The 22,945-nt window shown below is 42.0% G+C and overlaps 1 protein-coding gene across 17 annotated transcripts in view; it reads right to left on the reverse strand.

Moving 5' to 3' along the window:
• SYNE2 (spectrin repeat containing nuclear envelope protein 2) overlaps positions 1–22,945 on the reverse strand; it is a 319,482-nt gene that overhangs the window by 20,055 nt on the left and 276,482 nt on the right. For 16 of the 17 annotated variants that reach the window (XM_082442457.1, XM_082442453.1, XM_082442455.1 and 13 more), the window contains 4 exons: positions 18,385–18,540; positions 16,081–16,239; positions 15,209–15,375; positions 569–731 (listed from right to left, as the gene is read on the reverse strand). In XM_082442457.1, coding sequence (XP_082298583.1) covers positions 569–731; positions 15,209–15,375; positions 16,081–16,239; positions 18,385–18,540 — 645 coding nt within the window. Of the gene's footprint in view, positions 1–568; positions 732–15,208; positions 15,376–16,080; positions 16,240–18,384; positions 18,541–18,583; positions 22,117–22,945 lie in introns of those variants that run through there. The other variant, XM_082442459.1, reaches the window with a different exon arrangement.

Here is a 22,945-nt window from a genome sequence, read left to right on the forward strand (position 1 = left end):
AAAACCACCCGCCAGGTTAGGGGCAGGATTCGGTGGTGTTCAAATTGTGGAATTTCCAGGGTTGGCTAAGAGGGGATATAACTGATGACAGAAATGCACAAAACATTGCAGGAGAGGCTTCCTAAGCTATTGGTCCAAACATGCTCCTTCTTCCCCACCCCCCCTGAGCGCCCCCCTTTTCTTGAAGCTCTATCAGACCCATCAAGTGTTGTCCCATGAAAACCTTCTTTGGTTGGAAAAATTATTTTTCTTTCAATTCACTGCCAAAACTATAGTAACAAAAACAGAGATGAAAAAAACCTTATTTACCACTAAGATTAAGGTCTGCATGTTAAACATTATTCAAAGTATTTCACAAAGAGCTACATGAATGGTGGGGTGGGCACTCAAGAGATGGATGCCTCACACCGCCAAGAGCACAGACAGGCGGTCAGCTTTCTCTGGAAAAAACATACCAGTATTATGAAATGTGAACCCACTAAAATGCACAGCCAGTGCGGGGATGGTTTGCATCAGCAGACCCTGTGAACACCTAGGCTGTGACAAAAGCCCATTCTCACTTCCCCACCTGCTGTTCAGCGAGCCTCTTCTGGATCTCTTGATCATCACAGACATCATAAACCACAGGCTTAGAAAGCTCAGACTCGATCCGAGCCAACCAGGTGCGAAGGTTGCTCATGTTTTTGTCTAACTGCTGAATAAAAGCGAAGGTCTCCTTCAGCTTCTTCACCCTAAACATATTCGCAGCAAAGAAGAGGTGGAAAACAAAAGCACAATGTTTAGTGGTGAGAAGAATGCACCCATAAGCGTGTTGGAGGTTAAAAAGTAATCATCACTGGTTACTGATTTTATAGCAGGGACTAATGCTCACGTCACCAGACAAGAGTTTTTACAGAACATGTGACAATTTACAGAATTGCTGTTCTGGCTGATTTTCAAATGGACTAAGAGTTAATCTACCCATGCCAAGTATGAAGTCCTATCATTCTCAGGGTGGGATCCCCTGAGACCCAGAACATCTTTCTGGGGCTCCAGAGGAGAGAGGAGATGCCATTTCTTTCTTTCCAGGTTAAGATCACCACATGTGACTTGTCCAGTTTCTGTCTTGGGTATCACCAAGATCACAGCAGCCAGGGACCTTTCCTGATGGGTAAAGATGTTACACACCCGGCTCATTGGTGGTATCTGGCCTGAGATGCTTCTCACGGACCCTCTTCTTGAGCAAGTACAGAGCATGTGCCAAACCCCACCACGTCCAGCCTGAGGGGCTGGGGGTGCCGTACACATGGAACCAGCCCATCCTAGGGCAGCTGTCTCAGCCAAAAAGGGAGGGGTGGACACATCATCTACAAGCACAGTTCCAGCTCCATCTACCTGACCAATCTGCCTGGCTCAGCGTGGAGCGGATCTGAACTAAGACACATGGCGTCAGTATACACGGAGAGCTCCCGGGCATGCCAAAGTGCTGTCACGGGGAAATGATGCAGGGGCTGAGGAAAAATGATCTCCATATAGATCCTGAAAGAAAATGTGAAAATCCTCAAGCAGAGGGAGTGAAGGCTTGTTCTGGTGATCTGTGGGTTTTTTAGTTAATCCCAGACACTTGAAATAATGGCTACAATGGAAAATTCCTGCTTACCGATACTCATGTTACGAAGTGCTATCAGAACTGCATCCCACGGTACTGGAAAGAGAAACTGGGGCACTGACTCTAAGTCACAGGAAGCGCCCCACCTTCCCTGACAGCAGCACCTCTTCCTTGACTGCCTGTGAACGGCTTCCTGCTGCCCCCCTCACCCTCCTCCCAGCTTCTGGTTCTGTAGCCGAAATGTACAGCAAGTCTGATTCTCGCTCAAGCTCTTCCACAGTCCTCGCCTACCCCGACATGGCAGTTTAACGCCCTGACCTTTCTAGTTCAAGCGGTCAGTGGCCTCTCTGCCTCCAGCCCTGCACTCTGCAAAGCGGCTCCCCTCCCTTCTCCTGCAGCTTCTACCACTGTTCTCTCCGAGATCAGCTGGGGACCTCTCTCCCACGTGCTCCCGCAGCCCTGTGTCTGCACCCCTCGTTGACTGTGCCCATCTGGACACAGCCCACACCGGCCAGGCTGCATGGGGCTCCCTCCGCGTGCACAGTACCCCCAAGACCGCCTGGTGGCCGGGAGGTGTCGACAAGCATTTGCTGAATGAATAAACGTGTGTAATAATCCACTCCATGTGATTATTTAATAAAACCACAGGGCTGTGAGTGTTTATTATTTAAGTAAACCAGACAGTTGTGTGTATTTTTTATTTTTACTATTATCTTTTTGCACCCTACTATCAACCAAATCAACCTTGGAGAATGACTTCTAGCTCCAGCTCTATTTCCAATTAGCTTTATAATTTAGAGAAAATCCTTCTACCTCGGCCCCTCATCTCTAGCAGGCCTCTCGGGTCCCTCCAGCTTCAGGGAGGTGGTAGCACCTGGGCGACATTCAGGTCAGAGCTCTGGAGGTGAGCAGACCCAGGTCTAAGCCCCATTGTACCATCTATAAGCTGTGTACCCGGCAAGGAACCTCATGGTCCTGATTCCCAGTTTCCTTGTTAATCTTCAACTTATCCACCTTGTAGGGGGTTCTGAGACAGAAACAAGAGGATGCATGTAAAGCCTCTGGCATAAAGTAAGCACTCACTATAATACTAGTTCTCATTACTGCTGACTGGGATCACACGCTGCTACAATAATGCCTCATTTACACGGCATTGGCCCTCACACAGTCCTTTCATAAATATTTTATCCTCAGCAGTGCCATGAGGTAGGCAAGCTTGGAAGGAGGCCACAGAGCCTGGTGATGAAGAGCACACTCTCTGTGGTCAGGGTCTGGGTATGAATCCTGGCTCTATTTAATCTCATCTGTCAAACGGCGTCAACAGTGGTACCTTCCTTCACTGGGTGGCTGAGGGCAGAATGAGATATACATGCGTGAAAGGCATTTGGCACAGTGCCTGACAGAGATAAACGCCCAGAAATTGTGGTTGTAATGATTTTAAGATGGTATATTTTCCAAATTACATTCTTACTGCAAATATCACAAGAAGTTTCCTTCAAAGCCACAAGATGATTTATTAAAAAGGAAGTAACAGAATCCAGGGCCAGGCCTGGATGCAGCTGTAACCTAGATACTTCCTTTGTTCCCCTGGCTTTCAAGTTATACCCTCCTCACCCCAATGTCTTGTCACCCTGACTGCCCAGGGAACAGAAGGAACACTCCAGACAATGCCAGAGCAGCTGGGAACCCCAGGCCCCATGGGACAAAGTCTTGCACGCCGTTTGCAAGGGGCTACCCTCCTGGGAGGCTCTGGCTGGAGAAGCTCCGCCCTGAGAGCTTCCTGTAGGTGGGGAGAGGCGCTCAGGCCAGCAGCCTCTGCACAGCCCTCCTGCTTCCTGCTTGCCCATCCTTCCTCCTCTCTCCTCCCAGAATGGCAGCCCCCACTGCTTCATCCAGCGCCTGACCCTAGTGCATCATAAGGCTCTCAGCCTCTTTATTTTGAAAGAAGAGGGCTAGAATGCAACTTTTTAAATGAAGAGAGCTAACAAGTAATAAAATAACCTGGGTGCAAAAATACTGAGATGCAGTGATCCTGAATCCTGTTAATCCCGAGAGGTGAGGTGTGCAATAAGCAGAGGGGGGAGTATGGAGAAGGTGGCTTCCCCAGAACTACGGTACTCCAAGCCAGTGGCGTCCCAAATGTGGGGCTCAAGCCCACTGGTGTCCAAACCAATGGGGTGTGGGAAGAAAATATTAGACTTTCTATTATTATCCAATTCTTTTAAAATTTCTACATTGGGTATGCTTTAAAATTCACAAACTTTATTACTAAAGTGGAACATCTACTGAACACGCCGACATCTTTATGTGCCAGGCCTGTTGTGCTTTATATATAAGTCAGCAACTCATTTAATCCTTACAACGATGCTGTGAGATCAGTATAATAACATCCCCATTTACAGTGGAGAAAAGACAGCCTCTTCAATAAGTGGTGTTGGGAAAACTGGACAGGTACATGTAAAAGTATGAAATTAGAACACTCCCTAACACCATACACAAAAATAAACTCAAAATGGATTAAAGACCTAAATGTAAGGCCAGACACTATCAAACTCTTAGAGGAAAACATAGGCAGAACACTCTATGACATAAATCACAGCAAGATCCTTTTTGATCCAGCTCCTAGAGAAATGGAAATAAAAACAAAAATAAACAAATGGGACCTAATGAAACTTAAAAGCTTTTGCACAGCAAAGGAAACCATAAACAAGACCAAAAGACAACCCTCAGAATGGGAGAAAATATTTGCAAATGAAGCAATTGACAAAGGATTAATCTCCAAAATTTACAAGTAGCTCATGCAGCTCAATAACAAAAAAACAAACAACCCAATCCAAAAATGGGCAGAAGACTTAAATAGACATTTCTCCAAAGAAGATATACAGATTGCCAACAAACACATGAAAGAATGCTCAACATCATTAATCATTAGAGAAATACAAATCAAAACTACAATGAGGTACCACCTCATACCAGTCAGAATGGCCATCATCAAAAAATCTAGAAACAATAAATGCTGGAGAGGGTGTGGAGAAAAGGGAACCCTCTTGCACTGTTGGTGGGAATGTAAATTGATACAGCCACTATGGAGAACAGTATGGAGGTTCCTTAAAAAACTAAAAATAGAACTACCATACGACCCAGCAATCCCACTACTGGGCATATACCCTGAGAAAACCATAATTCAAAAAGAGTCATGTACCAAAATGTTCATTGCAGCTATATTTACAATAGCCAGGACATGGAAGCAACCTAAGTGTCCATCATCTGATGAATGGATAAAGAAGATGTGGCACATATATACAATGGAATATTACTCAGCCATAAAAAGAAACGAAATGGAGTTATTTGTAGTGAGGTGGATGGAGTTAGAGTCTGTCATACAGAGTGAAGTAAGTCAGAAAGAGAAAAACAAATACAGTATACTAACACATATATATGGAATCTAAGGAAAAAGGAAAAAAAAAAAAAAGGTCATGAAGAACCTAGTGGTAAGACGGGAATAAAGACAGAGACCTACTAGAGAATGGACTTGAGGATATGGGGAGGGGGAAGGGTAAGATGTGACAAAGTGAGAGAGTGGCATGGACATACATACACTACCAAACGTAAAATAGATAGCTAGTGGGAAGCAGCCGCATAGCACAGGGAGATCAGTTCTGTGCTTTGTGACGACCTAGAGGGGTGGGATAGGGAGGGTGGGAGGGAGGGAGATGCAAGAGGGAAGAGATATGGGAACATATGTATACGTATAACTGATTCACTTTGTTATAAAGCAGAAACTAACACACCATTGTAAAGCAATTATACTCCGATAAAGATGTTAAAAAAAAATAACATCCCTATTTGACTGATGAGGTAACTGAGGCAATGAGATTAAATAATTTACCATAGTAACATGGCCATTCAATGGCAGAGGAAGGATTCCAACCTGGGCAGTCTGGCCGGAGCTACTGTTCTTAAGCACTTTTCTTGTGGTATCCTATATAAACCTGCACATGATAATGGGCACATATGGGGGTGTGGGTACAGGATGGTTTCCAACGCTGTCAGGGAATATGATCAGGAGTCTAGACTCACGGCTCTAGGACACACTGGCGGGTAGGAGTCCATACAACAAGTGTGGCATTTTGGGTGCCCACTTTGCCCCTCCATGATTTCCTTTCAATAAACATTTAACCACTCACTTTGTCTTGGGTCCTGTGCAGATCCTGAGGATTTGAAGATAACTTATTCCCAGAGGTCATGATCTAATTTAGATCTAATTTAGACATTATAATATTATAGGAGGTGCTCAATAAATACCTTCTGAATGAGCAAGTGACACTCACACATCCCCTCAAATTTGTCTTTTTCATTAAAGAGGTGGTCATATTACATTTTAAAGGAAAGAGGTGACGATCAGAGCACCTCTGAGCCATCTTGCCGCAAACAATCTGCTGCCACACTATGAGCCACACATGCTCCTAGACGTTGGTTCCACATTGGACAAGTGAAGTACTTAGAAACAAGCATACACATCACACGCACACTTAGGGCAAAAAAAGAGGAAGGGAGGGTGGGAGGGAAAGAAAAGAAGCTACAAAACATTCATCCAGTCAGGACTTAACCTGCTTCTATGTCCCAACCTCCGACTGAAGGCGAAATATCCCCAAATGCACAGTGGCATAAATAAATGTTGTTCCTCAGATAATCATGTTACGACTTACTCTGGGAACCATCAGATGTACTGCTGAGTCTATATCGATTGTGCAGACACTAATCTAATTACCTAATCAACACCTTTGCCAGGTCAGGAAGTACACATCATTTGCCAACCCAGGCAACCGACCTCCTAGTTAGGCCTTGTTATTAATATTGCTCTTGGAAAATTTTAAATCTCGAGTTAATATTGGGAACAAGGAAATCCATTCAGAAACCAGACTGTTGGCACAGGGAAGCAAGCACAATTCTGCATTACATCAATCACCCAGGCCGCTTAAGTAGCTCACCATCTCTGTACTGGCCCGTGCTTCACCCAGGTATGCTTGACTAATACTAATCACACATATATTGCAACAAATCATATTTCTCCAGAAAAAATAAGCATGATTCCCTGAGCTGAATTCCAGTTCTGAGGACTGGAAAACCAAGATATTTAGGCACAAAGAGGAAGTTTTTCACCTGTATGGACTATTGAAAGACCCGAATAAAACGAAAACATTTTTATATGATACCAAACAAAATAAGGAGTTTGACAAAGAGTATACAAATTAGAAGTTCTTTTGTGGGGCTTGTGGGTAGAAATGCAGAAAATAATCAAGGTGAATAAAGTTTATAATTTATCTTCATCTAGCGATGGATGGGAATTTAATACTTATGAACCCTCTTCCCTCTCCAAAACAAAAATCAAGCCAGGTTAATATCACTTCATGACTCAGGCCTAAGTCTTACAATGTGTGAGGGAGGCTTTAAATATCAAATTCATGTATATGGAAGAGTTTACATTTCATTCCTATTCTCTCCATGCTAAAGGGTCTACAGTTAAATTATTAAGGCCCTGCACCAGCGTAAGTTAAAAAAAATTCCCATGCCCATGTGGACAGCATAACTTAAAAAGGAAAACTGAGATGGTAGGGTATCTGCATTTGTACTGAAACAGATACTCAGACCTGTGGGCAGCTGTCAGTTGCTAAAAACATTGTGCAAATTCTGCACAATTGCATCTTTGTAAATGACTAAACATCTTTGTAGTAAGACAATCAATTACTCCACGATCTCGAAGCCCTGATTTGAGGGCACGGACATTACAATACATTTGAGCTAATCGCCTCTTTGAAGCATTTATGTCGCCAGAGGACTTCCATTTTCCACACAGCATAATCACTTCTCTCCCCTGCTTGTCAAAGGCTGGCTGCAGACACCACACGCATGCTGACACTGGGAAAGAACCCATCCCCCGATGGCCGAGCACACACACTCCGCAGCCTCCATCTCATCGGTAATTTCTATTGTAACCAACATGAGAACACGAGAAAACGAGACACACAGGGACAGCAGCTGCCGCTCCCAGATGTAGGACTGATCACCAAAATGGCACTTACTGTTGATGAGAAACAAATCATTCCTTAGGTTGAGCGAAACCTCCAAGTTCCCGGCTGCACCTCCACCTCCCAGGGACGAGGCGGCCCCTCCCCCGCCCAGCGGCCTCTCCATTCACTGGTTCAGCATCTTGCACAGGCCGCCCTCCCGCAGGCTCCCGCGGGCACGGCTCGCTCGCCGCTACAGAGCAGCGCCGGTAGGCAGGGAAGAGACCTGCTTCTCCGCTAACTGCAATTTTTAATCTCAGTTTTCTTCCTTCCAATAAACAAATATCTCTAGCCCTTGCCTCTCTTACACACACACAGTCTTTGTTCTGACGCTACAGGATTGCAAGGCTGGGGGAAGAAAGTCCCAGTGTTATCTTGGCTATGGGTTATTTATGAAGTGCTATAAACGCAGGGAAGAAACATGTAAGATTTGGGGCACAGAAACGAGGATTTCTGTTCTCATCAAATTAAATGTCTCTGTTTCAGGTTTAAAAGCAATGGGGAAATCTGAAGCCCCGAGTCCAACAGGAATGGCTTCCTCCTAAAGAAGAAATTTCCCCAGGAGGTTTTCTGCCCTGCCTTTTCAGTCCTGTGCATCCTAGCTTGGGAGGAGCAGAGAGTTTTTTTAGTCCATTTCTTTGCTTTTTTGCAATAATAATAATAATAATAATTCTATCTTGTAGTACAAATGGAGTTCAACACTTTGCAGAGGAAGAAATTTTACAGTTTTCCTTGCTAGTCCCTCCTAGGTTTTACCATAATTTGAGTATCTGAAAATTCCTCCACGTCCCTATCCGTGCTTCTCTACATGACCCTGAGTGGCTCTGCTTAGTGAAGCACCCTTGGTTTGTGTCCAAGCCCCTTTCAGGCTCAGTCTCAGCCTTATTTGGAGACTCAATGATATCAATAATTTCTCATGGGTCCCCAAAGCCCAACATTTAGCCATTATTACATCCCCACCTTGAAACACACCAAGCACATTCTAGACCAGTGAAATTAGGAATACAGATGTGGAAATAGTTCTCCCCAAAGGCAGCATCTAACTTGCGTCCACATGCTTGGCTGTCCCTGGTGCTACCCCAAGGCTCAATACGCTGGACCTGCCTGATGCCAGACACCAGGCTCCTGACTGCTCACTGACCCTGTGATGGCTGCTATCTGCTTGGAGAAGCTCCCCGACCCTCAGGAAGGCATTTCTGCAGGGCCCGGGAGCAGGAGCCACCTGCTCCAGAGGTGGAACGATGGGACTTGTGACGGGAAGGAAAAAGGAAAGTGGGGAGGCCGACCTCACATCTGGCTCTCCCTGTGCCACAAATCTCTAAGTCCTTGCAGTCCCACTGGGTCAGGCAACCTGCTAAGACCAGAGCAAGTCAACTTCATGACTAGCAGCATTGTTTGGTCTTCCAAAGTAACCTTGAGAAAATACAGATAAAAGGAAAGCACTGAAAAACGTATCGGCTTAAAAAGGCACACATCTCTCTGCCCATTCTTCAAGGGATGGAAAAACAATCTTAACACACAGTTGCCATGGTAATAACTGCTGAGCTTAAATGACAACATTTTAATTGCTACTATTATAAAGCAGGTGGGCTTTTCAGGTTGGTAGATAAAATGTGAAAATTATGCTTAGTTAAAAAGTTTTTTCATGGACTTGATCTTTCTGATAGCAAGAGAGCTATCTAGTCTAAATAGGAAGGGACCATAAGGTAGTACATCTGAGTGCGTCCCTCCTTCGTAACACTGGCTTAAGGATGCCACGTCTATTAAATGATGCTACCACCAAAGAGAAATTAGGAGAAAGGTAACAACATTCATGACATTTTTTAAGAAGAAAAAAAAGAGTTCCTGTGTTCCTTTTTCCATAATGAACATTTAGTACATACAGATTAAAAGAAAAGTAAAATCACCGATGATGCCAACACCAACAGATATGTCTTTCCACTCAGTTGTCTCATCTCTTTTAGGCACTGAAAGCTTTGACCAGATCATCCTCACAAGCTGCTAGAAAGAGTCTTTAAAAAGAGCCCCCCAAAAAAAAAAAAAAAAAAAAAAAAAAAAAAAAAAAAAAAAAAAAGAGCCCCCCAACCCCATGTCTCTGAAGAGGCCCCGCCAAGATGAACCACCAGACAGTCACTCACTGAGGACACAGGGCCCCTGCTTCACGGGGCAAGGTGAAGGCTTTGATTAATGAAATGGGGAGGGGGTTCTGGGAAACAAAAGGAGATGAATCTTTAAGGAGTTCAACTCCTGGGATTTTGAAATCAAAGGTACGTATAAGTGAGGTTATGTGTCGAGCTGAGGCTTTCTTTGGCATCAGTCCTGTTGATGGCCGGGGACCCTCTTTTCAGAGCTATAGTCTGTGCTGGCTGAAGCAGGTCAACTTTGCATCCTTTGGTCCATCACCCAACATTCTGTGCCTAAGCTGTTCTTATTAATAGGTAACCTAGCTGCCTCCAAAACACGGATCACACGTATCGGTCATTCTGAAAAACGACTTCTGTACTTTAGTCATCTCTCCTGCATTCAGGTTTTGCTGGGTCACTTTTCAAAGATATTATCTAAGAAAACATGGGCAAGAGGAGGAGGCAACAGTTACAATTTAAAAAAAAGTTAATTCTCCCAAAAAACAGGGGATATATGTGTATGTACGGCTGATTCATTTTGCTGTACAGGAGAAACAAATACAACATTGTAAAGCAACTATACTCTCAATAAAAATTAATTAAAAAATAAAGTTAACATAGGAAACGGCCTTTAAAAAAAGTTAACTCTTCATTTAATCTGTCAATAAACACAGTAGGATATAATTAATATTTGTCACCAAATCAGATTGGGTTCTATAATAATCACACCATTCACCAAAAAATATGTAGTGCTTCAAATGGCCTTTCTGTGGAAGAAATTAATAGCATGTTTTATAAGAGTTCAGATGTCACAAATGCAAGAAGCTGCCCAAGGGCCCATGAGGAATGCTAAAAGCTCCTGCGGCATTTCTGATGGAGAGCCAGTTCTGTGCATTTTAGTGCCCATATCAGGGCCTCATGTGACCTTATGTGAGGAAATCAGCATTAAGACTGACTTAGGCACCCCAGTCCCCTTGATCATCTGGTTATTTCAGGAGATGTGTCCTTTAGATTCTTTAAGGATTTTACAGAAGCTGAAAAACACTTTACAAGCAGAGGAAAAACAGTGGTTTGGGTCTAAGCACCCTCCCTCTCCTCCCCTATCACACAGCTATACTGCACTGCACCGGAGGCTGGCACGCGTGTGTATGGACAGACCCATCGTTGTCCTGGTACTTTTTCTTCCAGTATCTTGTCCATAGTTTATCAACAAGGAGACAGGCTTACAGAGGTTGCAAGACTTGGTTACCGTAAGTGGCAAGTCCACTGTGTCACCTCACTCTGCTGCTTGCCCTAGCACTACTGGCAACACCTGGGCACTTCGTAGAAATGCACATTCTTGGCCCTACCCAGTCCTACGGAATCAGAAGCTCTGGAGGTGAGGTCCAGCCATCCATGTTCTCAGGAGCCCTCCAGGGATTCTGATGAATGTTTAAGTTTGAGAACCACTGCTCTAGAGTAAACAGTAAAGTCTGTATTGAGTACTAGATTTTAGAAAAATTCTGATAAACCACATTTTCAAAATTAATTAATTAATTAATTAATTTTTGGCTGCGTTGGGTCTTTGTTGCTGTGCGCGGGCTTTCTCTAGTTGCGGCGAGCAGGGGCTACTCTTGGTTGCGGTGCACGGGCTTCTCATTGCAGTGGCTTCTCTTGTTGTGGAGCACGGGCTCTAGGTGCACGGGCTTCACTAGTTGCAGCACCTGGGCTCAGTAGTTGTGGCTCGCGTGCTCTAGAGCGCAGGCTCAGCAGTTGTGGCTCGCAGGCATCCATAGTTGTGGCTCGCGGGCTTAGTTGTGCCGCGGCATGTGGGATCTTCCTGGACCAGGGCTCAAACCCGTGTCCCCTGCATTAGCAGGCGGATTCTTAACCACTGCGCCACCAGGGAAGACCGAAACCACCTTTAAAAGTCTCAAAGGAGCCAAGTGCTCTTCTGATGCATGGTGCAGGGGGACAGAAAGACCTTGGCTCTGTGCCACCATGTGTAGAATTGCTTCTGCCCTTGGCTCAGTTATTTACCCTCTCTGAGCTGCGGCATCCTTCTCTGTAAAATGGAGAACACTGACCTTGCAGGGTTGTTGCAAGGAGGAAATGAAATAATATATATGAGCCTGGCCCTTAAAACAATAAACACTGGGTTCTTCCCCTATCCACCAAATAACGGAGCCCACTACCTGAAATGATCAGTAAATTTAATGTGCATTTAAGTAACCTTGTCCTCCATGTCTTATCAATTCTTTTGAAATTTACCTCTATTCTGCTGAGAATGAACCCAAAACAACAGGTCTTTTTTCATTTTTTTTTCGAGTGAATTAAACCTGATTTATTGAGGTCTTCAACTTCTGATCACCATCCCCAACTTTTAAGTTAAAGGCTTGTAGTTAAAATCTTGAAGTCATGAAGCTGCATACCTGCTTCATAACTTCAAGATTGGTCTCCCTCCCAATCTTCCCTCTTGTTAACAACAGGTGCTGTGCCCTGCCACAGGAATGAAGCAGCAGAACACTGTGAGCAGGACAGGGACGGTTAAATGGTGTCCAGAATTCTCTGGGCAAATGAGGCCATTAGTATACCCTGCAGGGCTGCAGGTTCTGATCAGCATGGTTCAAATTGTGCAGCCTGCGCTCTTCTGTTTTTCTGATGGCCATGCAATGAGTGTCAGCAATCAGACAAGGAGCTGATTCTATGTGAGGCCAATTTATGGCAGGTTCAAGCTTGCTGCCTCAACCCACAGATTCACCTAAAGCGTAAAGTCAACTAAGAGTTTCCTAGACTATCAGTCATCTGTCTCACCCTGGCCTTTGCTTTAAGGTAAAACAAGTTATTCCTTCCCTAGTCCTTCAGTTTTGAAGGGATTAGGTTTTCAATATGTCCTACTCATTTCAATGTAACAAGCCACAAGGGTCTGGGTTAGCAGGGAGGTAACACAACTGTTTGAGTAGAAATCCTGGTTGCCTCATGTGCTGACTATGTAACCACGGGCAAGTTACTTAACTTCAGTGCCTCAGTTTCCTCATCTGTAAAATGGGATAATGGTATCTTTCAGAATTATAGTCAAGATTAAGTGAAATCATACATAAAAAGCACATTATTAAGATTATAGCCAGCAGCCAAGATATTTGTTATTATTTCAACTCCTTATTTTGCCAATTGCTCCTTCCAAAGAGACCATTGAAATTTCACCTGCTGTTTTTTTCTCTTTCCCACCAAGGAACTGGCTGAAGACAGGCAGTTAGAGAGGAGGGAGGAAAGCAAGCAGCCTGTTAAACTCTGAAGTGTTAGAACCAAAGCACGAATGAGTAAGAATGAATCATCACTCTAGCCCTCAGGAAGCAGAACCTAGGTCCTGCTCCTGAATGATCTAAGAACAGGTATCATGTCCTCATACTCTTGATTAGTGCCAGGTGCCCAAGAAGACTTTGGAGATAAAGACAATGACGACAAAGACATACCAGACACAATTTACCCAACAGAAATGATGACAGTCCTGGAACATTCATTCATTTCAACAAATATCTGACGCAATGTTCTAAGCGCTGGAAATAAGATAGTCAAAGACATTGTTCTCATGGAAGAAAGACCTCTCACGATTAGATCTAAGCGAGGGAATCCCCTTCCATTCAAAAAACATGTTACTTAGTCTCAAAGTCTTCTTAGGGAAAGACAATGATAATAACCATTCAATAAATACTGGCTCCCACATGCTGGTCCCAGGCCAAATGCGAGACATGTGTCATTCATCCCCACAGTGGCCTCTGATGTAATCAGTGCTGTGAGACACATTTTGCAGATTTAGAAGCTGAGGCTTAGAAAGGTTAAATCACTACAAGTTTCCATGGTAAGTGGAAGTCAGGTAAAGTCAGGACTGGCTCAAAATCTGTGCTCTTAATCCTTGCTTGGGTTACCATCATGGATTTCCATAGATTTTTTTTTTTTCCCCCAACTGGCAGTAGACAGAAGTTGAATTCAGCCCAGCTTATGCTGCCAGCCAAATCACCCTATTATTTATCTTCGACAGACCCTCCCTTCTAAAAAAACTGTGAAAGACTCAAACTTTAGTTAGGAGGACAAGTCTTCAGTTGAGATTTAAGCTCTTCTAAGACTTAGCCCCAACCTACCGTTCTCAAAGCTTCATCTCCTGCACTTGAGCCAATGGAGCTTCTTATAATTTCCTGAACAGTTCCTACTCTGCACTACCCTGTACCTTTTTGCTCACAGCATATGTTTCTCCCCCTTCTGCCACCAGTAGAGCTGGAATCCCAACCCCTTATTCAGGACCATCTGGGAACACTGCTCTTCTATCAGGCTCCTCCCAATCCCCACCCCAACTCTAGGAAGATGAGATTTGAGCTCTCAGACCACTTGGCTTTACACCTGCCCGCATGTCTGCTTCCATTAATGTAACTGACTCATCTTACTTCCTGGTCTGTAATTCTCATAGCACTTAGCCTGGTGCATCTGCTGATTGAACTAGGTTCATTTATGGTTTACAGTAAACAATGAGGTAAAGGAAATGCCGAATTATTAAGAGTATTTTATTTTCAGTACTCCCCGGTTCTTCATTTACTTTGCAGGATTCTCCTGTATAGTCCACGTTATATACGTGTTCAAAATTTCCAAGCACTCTGTTATGTAAAAGACTCGCTCGGCCAGTGGAAACAAAGCTGCATGAACGGCCCCAAAGCCAAGTGACTGCTCTCTGTGTGCCAGGTTACAACTGAAAAATACTTTGGTCAGGGTCTGTCTTTGGGCAGAGAATTTGAAGACGGAAGACATTTAAAAGTCTGAATGGCACTGTCATCGTTATTTTGTGAGGGGAGATGAAATGATCAGCCTTGTTTCTGACAAGCACTGGATAGCCTTGATTTATAGTCACAGCTGTGCCTCCTTAGTCCACACCTTAGGACCAGATGCCCACTGGGAACCTGGCACACCCGGCAAGCCTGCAGAGAAGCCCTGCCTTGACTGAGTGTGCCCAGCCCCCGTGGTGGTGGTGATGGGGGCATGGGGGGCAGTTGGGGACCTCCAGAAGCAGCACCTAGAAATCAGGCCTATGCCCTGACCTACCTGCACTTGTCACATACAAGCAGGAGCAGGCAGGCATGATTTCATCTGGGGGACACGCGAGCCCTAAGGCAGTGTGAGAATTGCTAAATAACACCTCCTCAAGGACCAACTCTCATTTAAACCTAGTCTAAGTCATGTGAAGTTTTAAGCTAAAGAAAAAAAAATTGAAGTGAGGTATACTAAAATATAATCTTCCTATAATGTTGAAATAAGAATTTCCATTTTTACCAAGCTTTTTGCCTTTATCTGTAAGTTTATAAAACTGCTGGGTTACCTTAGAGGAAGATGGGGCTCAGTTTCTAGATCTGTGAAGTAACCACTGTACCTAGGGAGTAGGAATCCATTTTTAGGCCATTTCTTACCTTGATCCAATGACATCAAAAAGATGTTGCCAACGGTCGTTAATTTTGTTGAGCTTGTCATCGATCTCAGCTGCTCTTGTCTTGTTGCTGGCCTTGATCAACCGGTCGCCCATTTGTTTTAACTGTAACTTGTTTTCACTAAACAAATTTATTTCTTCCATGCAGTCCTGGCATAGGGCACCAAAACACAAAGCCGGAATCACTACCGAAAATTCACTTCTTTGCCAGCTACAAACACACAGTTGTGCCTCTTGAAATTTCTTAAAAAATAAAAACACTTCTCACACTTGTTAATGCAACTCTTCGGAGAGCAGCTAAAAAGTCAAACAATGCCCATTCAGCACATGTGTGATATATAAGGGGGTAGTTACTTTCTTAATTCAAAAGCCCTGGTTTCCCTCAGAGTTCTTCTAACCCAAGCTACTTGGGAGTGGAGGACTACTGAGTCTAACTAAATTAGCCTAATATATCAGCAAGAGTTTTCCTGAGGGCTAACTGAGCAGCATTTGGGGTGACCGTGGCCAGAAGGCTCTTTCTTCCTTTCCCTGTGGGAATCAGTGACCTTTTCAAAATTATGAGCCCCACTGCTGTTGGTCTTTCTCCTTTGGCCAGGGGAGCTCCTTAACAACACAACTAGAGAAACCGTAACTCACCTGGGATGTGAACTGAAGCTTAAGGGGACACGAGCCCCTTGTCTGGCCAGACTTCCTAACCAAGAGAAAGCAACCCCCCCCAGTACACAGCACCATGCCCACCTTTCCCATCTCATTGGAAACGGGCCTACGACATGATACAGCTCTGAGCCTAGGAGTGAGGAAGGCAGAGGATACCGTGGTGGTCATAACCGTACCCATCTGGGGACTCCTGCTTACCTTCTGAAGCTTTTCAATCATTTCTTCAATACTAATATCTGCTGTCTGGAGAACTTTGTTTTCCATCTGCACCAGCCATGCACACAACTCTTTATTTTTTTCATTGAACACAATCCACGAATTGAGTCTGTCTTCTATCTCCTGTTTGCGTATAGCCACCTGGAAGTGAAAATGCATTTGGCAGCTGAGTATAGGCAGGAAGGAAGGAAGGAAGGAAGGAGTTTCTCTTCCCTTCTCCCCATCAAAAGGACTATGAATTTCATTCATTTTAATCAGAGGTCCTATAGACTTAAATTATTATGTTTTTGCCTTTTAAAGACCTAGGGTTTAATTTCAACAGAAGTTCCTTACACCTTTGATAAATGCCATAAAAAGCAACAACAACGACAGTAACAACAGAAGACTGAACCTGAAGTGTAACTGACCAAAAGGTTTTAGTATTATCCAATATATATCTATTATTACTGAGGTATATTAAAAGAAACATGAAGGTTAGATGAGTACATTTTAAGCATCACCCAAATTTCTTCTGTTCCTTATTCTTTCAGTATACATTTATTTACTGCTTGCTACATGCTAACTTATAACTTTATGACCCCAATCCTTTCTTTTTTAAAAATGATCAAGTCCTTATTCTTACTTAAGGCCAACGTCCTGCCTATTTAATTTAAAAACTACCATCTTGATCACAAATCTAACATTTGTAATGCAAATGGATCATGAAAATTAAAGTCATTTAAATGTCTTACTGGTAATTTCAAAAACAAAGCAAAATAAAATAAAACAATGAGCATCACTCATTTAATCCACCTTCCCAATATGCACTACGGCTTTGGACGGAAACCATGGAAATGGAATCAAATACTGGTCTGCAGTGAGCAGGGTGATTCCCCAAATACCCAATGCTCCGTTACGCATAAGCTAACATCAGCAAAGGCTCTTCCTCCTTACACGGTTCAACTTTATTACTTAAATAAATACAAATTTAAAGAATGCAAATCAGCCTCTCCAAATGTACAAAAGTATTCCCAGGTCTCAGAAATCTTTAGAATTTTAGAGATAAAAGGGGTAGCTAAGAGTTCTTTCGGTTAACTTTTAACATCCCACTTTATAAATGGGGAAACCAAGGTTGAACTCCTGGAGATTTTTTTGCTACGTACAAAAAACAAAACAAAAACAACCCTCTGCTCTTTTCAGAGTGAGGCAAAAATATCTAATGCTTGTACATCCACCCACCAGATGTGTTAAGAAGGCTCAAAAAACTATTCCTAAAACACCAAGTTTTGTGTTTCTGTTTTTCAGAGCATCTATTTATCTCAGCTTTTTAAAAGCCTGGCATTTTGCACAGCATCATTCTGATTGGCTTCATAATGGTAACAATTAGGAACATCTGGGTTCCAGTCTGCTTTTTCCTTAACTTTTAGAATACCTTTCACATAGTCTAAATATTTTCTTTTATATAAAATTTGAATAAAAATTCTAAAAGGACGTTTAAAATTATGGGTATATGGTGAATATTAAATACTAAAACAAAGAAGGAAAACATTTTAATTTTATTAAAATGCATTCAAAACTGTGAACTTCAACTTTTAAGTACATCTCTTCTTAATTCACAAAAATGAGATTAAGGACTTTACTTCTCTTAGAATTAAATTGTTCTTAAAACAAAGATCTATTTGAACCCTTTAATTCCATCTTGATCCTGTCACCTTAACCACAATCCAGTTCTTAAATCAGTAGAAGTGATCTGCTGAGATACTAAGTGTAGCAGCTGATCATTTCTTTCAGAGTTTTCAAAGCCAGCTACTTGAAATAAACACTGGATTGCATGCGAATGCAGAGTTCTCAGATATAATGACCCCAAGCCTGGCACTAAGTACATCTCCCACTGTTTGTTGGGCCCAGAACAGATACTGCAGAGATACTGCTCTTAAGGCCAGCCGAGACCTCTTTGCTGAAGTCCTGATTCTAAGACAACGACTGGTACTTGTCGTCCATACAAGACAGAGGGCAGAGTGCGCGCAGCTGCTCAAGATGGCAATCCTCCCCTCCCCCACCACTTAAGGTGATTTTTAAAAAAGCTCATTAAAAGTGTGCAAAGTTCCAGCATTGAGAGCTGGAGAAACAAAGGGTCAAATCTGTTAAACAATGTTGCTGCCTTCTAAAGGAGCAGCGGCTGGCCTGGGCTCCAATTGAAAAGGGCCTCCCGGTTCAATGAAATTAAGCTTCTTTCTACTTTGTCTGGCCTTCGGAGACATTTCAATAAACTTCAGAACAGCCGTGCCCTGCAGTTAACTGACTTACTCTTAAGCAGAGGTCCTCCCATTGTCTGTGCAAATGCTCTATTTGCTCTTTCAAAACCATTACGTCCTCCACAAGAATGTGCTGGGTTAGGTCGGTCTTCATAGTGTGAAGTTCTTTCAAGTTCTGAGTCCAGTTAGCCAAAGACTTCTCTAGTTCCTGCATTTAAACACAAGAAAGAAAGAAAGAGAAATAAAGAAAGAAAGAAAAAAAACCTCTTCAACTCAAGCTGCTGTTGTTTCCAAACCTGTAGGCTAATACTTTGATTGGACTCTGGGGGAGGGGAGGCCAGGAAAGGGGGCGGGACCTTCTGAATGAGAAACAGCCCAGGGCCAGCGTCTGCAGCTGTGGTTGGCCAATTCCTCACCACCTATTTTCTCAAAAGAAAACTTAGTTTCTACCTTTATTTTCACTTCCTCAGGTATTTCAGACTTTTATATACTTAGTTCTATGTTAAACTCAAGTAGGTCTTTACCTTTATTTTGAGGAAAGTATTTTTGGAGTCTAGCAACAATCTGTCACATACACACTCACTTTTAATCCTGAAACTGTGTTACAGAACGTTGTATAAAATGTGATTTCCCATTTTTTAAAACACCTTAAGAAATGCATTGTTGCTATGTGGCAATCATATTAACAGCTTCTGTTCAAAGGGAATTCTTCTGGTTAACTTTCAAAAAGAATGAATATAAGTGAAGAAAAAAAAAATGTTCCCTAATAATTGCCAGAGATGGGTTAGCAGAAAATATCCTCTGGCCCTGGAAACACTTATTTTTTTAAAAATTAAGTATTGGTCAAATTAAAACATCTTTGAATTCCAGGACTTAATCAAGATAATCACTTTCACAAGAGAGAAGGTAAAATGAAACAGCCCAAACACTCAAGAGATCTCCAGATTTTTATTGTGCTTCCAATTCTTTCTATTTTGGCACATTTTAAGGATCTCTATTCATACCTGTCTATTGAAATCTGAAAGAAGAGAGTATTTCATTTACAACAGAAATCAGTGTGATTTCTGATTAATCAGTTAACTCCGATTGCTTTTCAGAGTTCTAAAAGCTACACTGGCATGATTTCATAACTTGCCAACAAGGATTTACATTTAATAAGATGGTTTGGAGGATTCTTTTTAAAGGTTGCATGGAGATTCAGAAATAGCACCTTTATCAGAGGAGAAACCATCACTTTAAATTTTTGTTTCCTACTTTTAGCCTCATGATTCTAGTAAAGAGGATGAGAGCAGATTCTGTAGTGGAACACTTTTACCAGCTTCATAACATAAAGGGGGCAAGTCACACGCAGAGGCTGACCACTCACTGACTCTACAGACCAGAAGGCTGCTGAACTTCATACAGCGTTTCCTGCTCAGAAGTGTGGGCTCAGATGCCTGCACAGAGGGAGGCGTCTGTAAGTTATCCGCCGCTGGGTTTAAATCCATTTTGGTTTGGATACTCGGTTTCCTCCCACAATTGAAAGGATAATTAACAGGTGTAGAACTTTCGAATATGGACGTTTTATGATTCTTAATAAATACTGCCAACTTGTGTCCTCAAAGGAATGACTATATTTTTCCACATCCTGTTTGGTGTCGAGTTTTATGTATTTGGGGGGCAAGTTTAATATGTGTAATGACTCCTAGTTATTGTTTAAATTTGTTGTTCTTTAGTTACTAGCCTGAAATGCTACCCAGTCCTTCACCCTGATGCTTCCCCAGATATATTTAGTTAATTCCTACCGACACTTTCAGATCTCAGACCAGGTAATTCCTCAAAGAAGTCTTCTCTGAGTCATCGGATGAGACTGGGACCCTTGTTTTGTGCTCTCACAGCCCCCTGTCCTTTTCCCCTCTAACACTCACCATGCTTACAGTTATTCACACATATATATATGCACGCATACAGTGGGACTCTGGTTAACGTCTTTCTCTCGAGTAGCCTAGACTATCGGCTCCCCACTGGCTGGGGCCATGACAACATTGCTCACCAATGCATCGCCCACCAAGCACCTACCAAGAGGCCTGGTGTATAGTAAGTCCTCAAATATCAAAATGTATGATTGAAAGGAAAGAATTTGGCAGTATGTATCAAGCGCTTTAATATGTTCATAAATATTCAGTGAAAAAGCAAGGAATGAAACAATATATGGAGTGAGGTCTACTGTGGAAGTCTATTAAGGTTGACGTTCACTTATTTCTATAAACATTTCAAAAACTGTGCTTCTGTTTTTAAATTAAAATACTCCAGATTTGCTACCGAACTAATTGCAAAAGAGAACATGCCAGTCAGATAAGTTTCCCTTTCTTAACTTAACTAGATAAATTTTCTACATTGCAAAAGTACCTGTAAAATTCCAATTGTCCATATGACACGTGATTTAAAACTTGACTACATAAAGTGGTGTGTTGCACAGGCTTTGACTGGACTCTAACACAGCACAACAGCATTTAAGTCTTTGCCTGTGGACTCAGTTACTATTGGGATTGTCAAGTCCCATTTCTCTACACTACCATTTGGGTAAAAAGAGGATCAAAAATGAATGTGTATATATATAAATATTGGTCTGCATATGCATAGAATATCTTTGGAAGAATACACAACAAATTGGTAACACGGCTTCCGTGGAGACAAACTGATGGGAGAAAAATTTTTCATGTGTACCTTTTGAATTTTGAACCATGTGACCATATTACTTATTCAAAAATTATTTTATGAAGAGGTATAAACCTCCTGTTATAAAATAAATAAGCCATGGGGATATAACATACAGCATAAGGAATATGGTCAATAATATTGTAATAACTTTCTATGGGGACAGACGGTTACTAGACTTATCATGGTGATCATTTCATAATGTATGCAAATGTCAAATCACTATGTAGTACACCTGAAACTAGCATAATATTGTATATCAACTATATTTCAGTAAACAATTATTTAAGAAAATAAAACTGTTCTAAGGGCCCAATCATTTGACAAGTTTTATGAACATAGATGCCCACTATAGCGATAGCAGTTTTCATAATACTGAAAGTTAGTATATAAAACATATAAAGGAATCACACACGCATTTCTTTATAAACATATAAAGAAATCATATATGTGCAGACACATATAAACATGTAAAGCAATTTTTCCATACATCAACTTGGCTGTGATGGGAATGTAATTTCCTAAGGAGGAAAGTAAAGGTCACACTGGTCGAATGGTTAGGTATCTACCCAAGTGACTGAGGGATGTTAAACACTGTTCTAGACAGGCTTCAGGTTACTTGGGATCTTTTTGGAATAGGGTCACAGGTTGAATGAACTCAATGCTCTTGGCCTATCTCCCCAGTTCTTTCCACTGAGAAATAGAATGCTGAGGCTATGGAAGTTGAAAAGATCCCAGTGGAAACTGAGATGTGTCCTACTTGGGAAAAATTATGCCTCCTCATGGGTTTATGGTTCACATTCTGCACAAGTTTCTGGACTTGATGGAAGGAAACTCTATGTGTCAACTCAGAGAAGGACTCCAAATCCTCTCATCTGTTACTGAAGTCTAGATCAGTAGACTGATCTAGTAAACTTTGAAAATCAGGGACAGACAGGAACCTTCTTAACCTAATAAAGGCATCTACTAACACATCACCACCAAAAATCGCACTTCATGGTGAAATGATAGAATCATTCTCTTTAAAATCAGGACTGACACATAGGGGCCAGTTATCAATGCTTTTAACAACACTGCTCTGGAGGTACTGACCAGTGTAGACAGAACAGAACAAAAGTATAAGAATTAAAAGGAAGAGACAAAAAAAGTCATTATTCATCAATGGTGATTGTGTTCACAGACCCCCAAAAGAATAGATAGACAATTTATCGAAATTAACAAGAGTTTAGCAAGATGGTTGAATATAATATCAATGTACAAAAATTAGTTACATTTCTAGACATCAGTAATAAACAGAAAGTATAATTAGAAAAAGGCAGTATTTTCAATAGCTTCAAAAGTAACACACCAAGAAATAAATCTAACAAAAGATGTGCAATACTACATAAAGTTATAAAACACTAAACATGAATAAAAGGAGAAATATGCCATATTCAGAAACAGGAGTACTCAATGTCAAAAAGATGTTAATTTCCTCCAAATTATTCTATAGATTCAACACAGTTCCATTAAAACTCTTATCAGGATTTCTTATAGTTTGACAAACTGCTTCTAAAGCTGTGGGAGATCAAAGAACCAAGGATATCCACACTCGAGTGGGAGAATGAGGGATGGGTACCTCACACCTGAAATGAAGATCTGTTCCAATAAAACACAGTATGCAGGATAATTTGGTATAAAAGCTGAGATAAGCAGACCAATGGAATAGAGCAGAGAACCAAGAATCAAACCATGCATAATCGGAAACCTGATATTGGGCACTGGACTAATCAGTAAACAGGCACCTGGATAATGGTCATCCGTATGAATAAAACAAAAATCGGCTCTTCAAAACATATGCAAAAATCAGTTCTTCACTGAATAAAGGTGTAAACGTAAAAAGCAAAATTTGAAAATTTTCAGAAGGAAACGTAGGA

Source organism: Balaenoptera physalus, assembly GCF_965194825.1.
Source record: "Balaenoptera physalus genome assembly, chromosome: 2".
Taxonomy (NCBI): domain Eukaryota; kingdom Metazoa; phylum Chordata; class Mammalia; order Artiodactyla; family Balaenopteridae; genus Balaenoptera; species Balaenoptera physalus.